At 35.1% G+C, this 5,972-nt stretch overlaps 2 protein-coding genes and 1 non-coding gene across 3 annotated transcripts; all 3 read right to left on the bottom strand.

The window, feature by feature from the left end:
- Positions 1-856: 856 nt before the first annotated feature.
- On the bottom strand, positions 857-2,135 carry LOC111904612 (delta-1-pyrroline-5-carboxylate synthase-like). Its single transcript, XM_023900360.1, has 5 exons — positions 2,103-2,135; positions 1,899-1,938; positions 1,457-1,550; positions 1,121-1,385; positions 857-1,033 (listed from the first exon to the last, which is right to left on the bottom strand). The coding sequence occupies exons 1-5, from the start codon at positions 2,133-2,135 to the stop codon at positions 857-859; spliced, it is 609 nt and encodes a 202-aa protein (XP_023756128.1).
- Positions 2,136-2,257: 122 nt separating this feature from the next.
- Positions 2,258-5,764, bottom strand: LOC111904587 (60S ribosomal protein L35a-3-like; the record flags this gene model as incomplete). Its single annotated transcript, XM_023900337.1, has 4 exons — positions 2,258-2,299; positions 2,398-2,576; positions 3,926-3,975; positions 5,754-5,764. Coding segments are annotated over 4 exons (282 nt in total), but the record flags the coding sequence as incomplete, so codon positions are not given.
- On the bottom strand, positions 4,555-4,661 carry LOC111904620 (small nucleolar RNA R71). The gene has a single exon (XR_002854587.1). It is a non-coding gene; the product is annotated as a small nucleolar RNA R71 (small nucleolar RNA).
- Positions 5,765-5,972: the final 208 nt, after the last annotated feature.

Raw genomic sequence — 5,972 nt, 5'->3', positions numbered from 1 at the left:
TTTCTTTTCATTGATTGAAAAAGGTTGAACTTACAGCATACATAACTTACAGAAAATTGTTCTTTTCATTGATTAATAGCAACAAAACAAAAGTATATATAACTTATAAAAAAAGTATATAGGTTTGAACTTACAACATGTTTACATGCCCTACAGAGAGGAAAAAGACAATCCATTTGGTGCAACATCAATCCACTTAGAATAAGCTCCAATTGTTAAACATATTGGGAAACAAAAAGATAAAGAATCAAGGCTATGCTAAAAATAATGAAAAAAGATTATCAACCATATGTTGTACCCCAACAAGCTTCATTTATAGAACTTTAAGTGCAGATTCACCTCCTAAAACTAATGTTGCTTCAATTAAGACATCCGCAACAGATACAAATATAATATTATGCCAGTACAATACAATTGGTTATGAACAAGATGATAGTTAAACATATTGATTAACATTTACATGACCTGCATTAACATTTACTAATGAGCAACATTTTGTAGATAAATATATTATCATAATGGAATTAGAAAATCTAATCATATTCATACCTGAAGGAGTCTAGAACTTTCCATTGCAACAACAGCCATTTCACATGCATTTAACTCTCCACTTGGGATTCATATATTGACATCTCTGTGGAACAGTGTACCAATGTGTTGTCCTCGAAGAAGTTTTACAATATTGTCCCCAACAAATCAACTTCAAGTTTAATAAAAGACATCATATGTTAATTATGGTGTTAAAGAGTTAAAGAACACTAAAGTGAGATCACATTGTCAAATATGAGAGAATACCTGGTGATTACAACAGGGATGTTAGCTTGTGAAGCATAAATTGCAGCTTTTACTTTAACAGTCATAAATCACTTAACATCACAAGAAGATCAACTTTGATTAGCTTTGATTGAGGATCACTAGGAGGCCTACTATAAAGCCCATCTACATCACTTAACAACACAAAAAGATCAACTTTCAACTCCAAAGCCAGTAAGACTGCCAAGCTGTCATCATCCCAGAATATACCAGAATAATCCTGTAAAAATTTGGAGCCAATAAGGCGATAAGTAACAAATACATATTGTGTATTTATATAAAGATACATAAATTAAGCAAGATGTACCTCATATGGAGCTCTTCGGGTGCTAATGGAATCATTCTCATTGAATATAGGAAGAACATCTAAAGATAACAAAGAATCCATTGTTTTAGTAAGTTGTTTCCTAAATTCTAAACTCCGAAAGTCATTATCAGTCATGAGAAGCTGAGCTGAAGTCACATCCAACATGCTAAATAGTGTATCATAAAGTGCCATAAGACCATTTTGTCCAACAACTGCACATGCCCTTCCATCAAGCTCAACTTGTGGTTTCTGCTGAACCGCAAAACTTCAAAATAAGAAAAATCACTAGTCATCAAAAATCTACCTAACAAAAACAATGAGTTAGTTACACTTTACCTTTTGTTGATTAGTTTCCTATATCTCAGCCTTGTTCTACTAGCTCCAACAACCCTTATACATGTAAAGGACTTGAAAGGGCAAAATTTAAACACTACATATCCACTTACATTGAAATTTATAGAAAAGAAAGAAACATAGACTCAAATAGTAATTTTATACAATTGTTGTGTTTACTTGGAGTATTCTAAACTTAGTTAACTAGATATTAAATATCTTAGTCCATTTCTACTGAATAATCAAACTCATGTTGTTCTAGTTTATTAGATGAAAACATGAATAACAGTTACAAGCTGTATTGAAATTATAGGCATCTAAGGCGATCACAACTATAAAACTCCTAAATTTTCAAGTTTCAGTTGATTCCTAGCAAAGAAATATAGGGGTAACTCTCGTTACTAACTTAAGATGCATAAAGTTTATCAAATTGGTGTAATGGTACCTTCATCAAATGAAGCTCTCCCCTTAGCTGTAAATTGAACCTTTTAAATATGAAATTAAAATTATAAGAATCTCAAAATCCATGGCATTCTCACTAATTCCCAAAAGAAACCTACCTACAAAAGAAGAATTAGAACAAAGAAGGTGAAATCGGTGTGTAGACACAATAAGTGAAAACAAAAAAGAAAAAGAAAATAAGACTAACAGATACAATGAATAGTTTGTGATGCAATTCCATCTTTAATATTTAATCAAGACCAACAATCATCATCTATCCCCTCAATTTATAAACAATCAATTGAATAACAGATTTCTAACAAGTAAAAGCAGAATGAAGAAGAAAAATATAAAAAAGATACCTTAAATATTTCTTGGGTACATGAACACTCTAACCCTAGATCCCTGCAAAATGAATGAGACAAGCATTTATCAAATTGACACCAGAAATCATTTAAAATGTTTTAAATATGTTTCATTTCTAATTTGTAAGTGTGTATTACCATGGATTTTGAAGGAAGATTAGACGTGAACTTAGCATGCACAATACTAGTGCTACCATGACGCCTAGTAACCTTTCCCCAAATACACCTGTAATGTGATCCGTTCTTCTTCATCTTTGTCTTGTACATGTACGCCATGCGTTTCCCTTGATACCATCCTACATCGTCTTTCGTGTTAATGATATTGCCATATTTATACATATTTTTAGGCAATATTTATTTACATTTTTACTAATAATTTGGTTATTTTCATAGAATAATGGTACTTATAAGCTAAAATTATATTTTGCAGCCAAATAGAAGCATTTTCGAAGATAGGGACTGAAATTGACAAAACATGGAACTTTGGAGGCTTGAAGGAAAGAAGAATGGAAAATTCAGCAGATGACGTACTCACGATGTGAATAGTTCATGACTCACGACATGAGTGGAGAATTCTAGAAGATATGCACCGGATGGAAGAAGAGTCCTTGCCGAATACGCTTATCTCATATTCATGACGTGAGACATATTGGCTCACGATGTGAACGAGGAAAAATCAGAAATTATATATATCCTTGTCCATTATGATTTGAAAAACTTTTAGCTAATAGAAGGAAGACCTGGAGACAATTTTCAGAGGAGAAGAAGTTCTGGAATAGGGTTTCAACACCAAGGATGAAGAAGTTCATAATTTGATTCATAGTTTGGTACACTTTTATTATGTTCTTGATTATGGATTTTGTTTGCTTAGTTGCTAGGATGTCCAGCTAAATCTAGTTACTTCTGTTAGCTAGATAAAGTTGGAACTCATGGAGTATTTACTTTAGCTTTGAATTACTAGCTGGTTAAGACTTGTGATGGATTGATTTTACCTAGCATGTTTGTTTTAGTAGTTGATTGCTTTGATGTCTTATTCTGTGTAGTTGATGACCATCAAATTGCATGAATTAGGATACCTGGTAATTTAGTGAATATCAAATTATTGGAGCTAGGATTAAACCAATCTTAGTTAAGCAATTAATTATTAAATTAGGATGTGCTAGAGAACGCAAATTATGACTGTAATTGTGTTTTATCAAACCAATCTTACATAGCTCCATTTTCATTTAATAATTGATTATGTGTTAACTATTGTGTGACCATACATAGATTTACATGAACTGATTAATGTTAGTAGATTTAGAACTAAATTGCTAATACTGTCTTAATTGGTAACCAATAGTAATTGTCATAGCCAATTCATAATCCATTGAGTGAAAGCAGATTCGAACTAACATAAGTGTTTGTTTATTGACTGAATTTGTGTTAATGAATTAAGTTCATCTAAACTTGTAAAATTAGATAAAACCCCTTTCTTTGTTAATAATTAGGTTAATTTAGTAGTAGCAAAATTAATTAGTCAACATTGTTCCCTGTGATCGACACCCGACTTACCCCAAGCTATACTATAGTCTGACTAGGTACACTGCCTAGGTATAATTATTTAGTTAAGGCAGTTAGGTTATAAATATAAAATTAGGTGTAACTATTTGTACGCGTCAGTTAGCTCCTTTAATTTGAACCAAAGATGTATTTGGGTACTGGTTCGACTTCGACCTAAACCAAAACATGAGAAAAAGTCAACAAACTTCCGATTTCAAGAACAATTTTTATTGAACAATCTCATCCTTAAAGGAGAAGAACAAGGTTGAAAACTTAGAACAAATACCTATCCCAAACGAATCCGAATACGAATCCGAGGCCTAGTTTGGACTATATACGAGTGAACCCGAATACGAGCCAAGAAACGAGATGGAGAATATTGAAGAAATGTGCATGGGAGCTTACAGAATGAGAATTAGAGACGATGTTGGTCTGGGTTTAGTACAACCTGCCATTCCTATCACTGCCACATTCGAGCTGAAAGGACATATCCTCACTGCACTTAAGGATATTCCATTTTATAGAAAAGATCATGAGGATGCTTTTAAGCATCTAGATGAGTTCAATGTCATTGCGGATTATTTCAATGTCCCGAATGTGAACACATATATTGTCTTATTAAGGATGCTCCTCGTTACTTTTAAAGGAGCTGCAAAGGATTGGTTAAAGGCACTTCCACCCGGTACAATCACTACTTGGGCTCAGATGCGAGAACAATTTTTAGATCAATTTTTCCCACCATCCAAGATAGCTAAACTCAAGAAGGCAATAACCAATTTTGAGCAAAAACCAGGGGAGTCATTTTACGAGGCATGTGAGCAGTACAAGGGGTTGTTAAGGAATTGTCCTCAACATGACCTTAACATTCAACAAGAAGTGTCCATATTCTATGACGGGGTCAATGTAATGACAAGGCAACTCCTTGATTCTCAAGGACCACTTACAAAGAAAAATCCGGGCGAAGTCAAGGAATTAGTTGAAGAATTTGCAAAGCATTCTCGTGAATACCACAATCCAAGGAGTGAAGGTGTAAAAGGAGTTGGTAGTGCACATTCTGAAGAGATGGCTGCTATGATGGCAATGCTGAATAATATGGACCGAAGGCTGACCCAAATGGACCAGTCAATTCATGCAATTAAAGTTGGTTGTGAACGATGTAATGGTCCACACTTGACTAAATAATGCAATTTGGATGAGTATGGGAACAAAACGGTTCAAGTTTGCTACTTGAGTGAGGATAAGTATGATGAGGACTGGAGAAAACCAAAGAAAGAGTGTCTGCCATATGATGAATACAAGAGTCAAAAGGAAGAGAAATAAGAGCAAACAGGCCGAGGCTTCTACCAAAAAGAGAAACCACCAGCCGAGAAGAAAATAGATTTGGAAAACATGTTGACCCGATTTATGGAAGCTTCCGAGAAAAGGCATGTTGATACCGATGCAGTGCTAAAGGAATACATGAAAATGATGAAAGAACAACAAACAATATTGATTGACCAGCAAGCTTCATTGTAACAGCCCGAAATTCCAGGTATTGTTATATTTATGATTTCGGGTGTTTTAAGAGGGGACTCGGCGAGTTGGAGCTCAGACTCGCCGAGTAGGATCGCAAATCTGGTCGCGGGTTCGCGACTGGACTCGACGAGTCCGGATATGGACTCGGCGAGTCTGCGCTGTTTAGCGAAAACCCTAACTGTTCAAGGACGGGACATATATAAGGGGCCTTATGGCCATCATTGTTCACCCTAGGCCGTCATTGTTCACCCTAGTTCAAGGACGGGACATATATAGCGAAAACCCTAACTGTTCAAGGATCGCAGATCTTGGAAGTGTTATTTTGCAAGAAGAAGGATGTAACAACGCAAATTTTCAAACAAATTTTTCATTTAAAAAAAAAGTATTTCCATTCAAAACAAGGCATAAATAATTTAAGTGTCATGTCAAATACAAACTGTCTGAATCCCAAGATCATAAAAACATCCTTCAGTGTGTATCGATCACGCCGGCGCCTTCCCACAGTCCTCGCTAGTACCTGAAACACATACATGACAACTGTAAGCATAAATGCTTAGTGAGTTCCCCAATATACAACTTACGCACATACGCCTTTCCAGGCCCTGACCTTCCGGTCCACGTGTCTCAGGGGACTTCCGTCCCTGCTGGGTAAACCT

This window comes from Lactuca sativa, chromosome 3 (genome assembly GCF_002870075.4).
Source record: "Lactuca sativa cultivar Salinas chromosome 3, Lsat_Salinas_v11, whole genome shotgun sequence".
Taxonomy (NCBI): Eukaryota; Viridiplantae; Streptophyta; class Magnoliopsida; order Asterales; family Asteraceae; genus Lactuca; species Lactuca sativa.
This window is presented reverse-complemented; position numbering and strand designations above follow the sequence as displayed.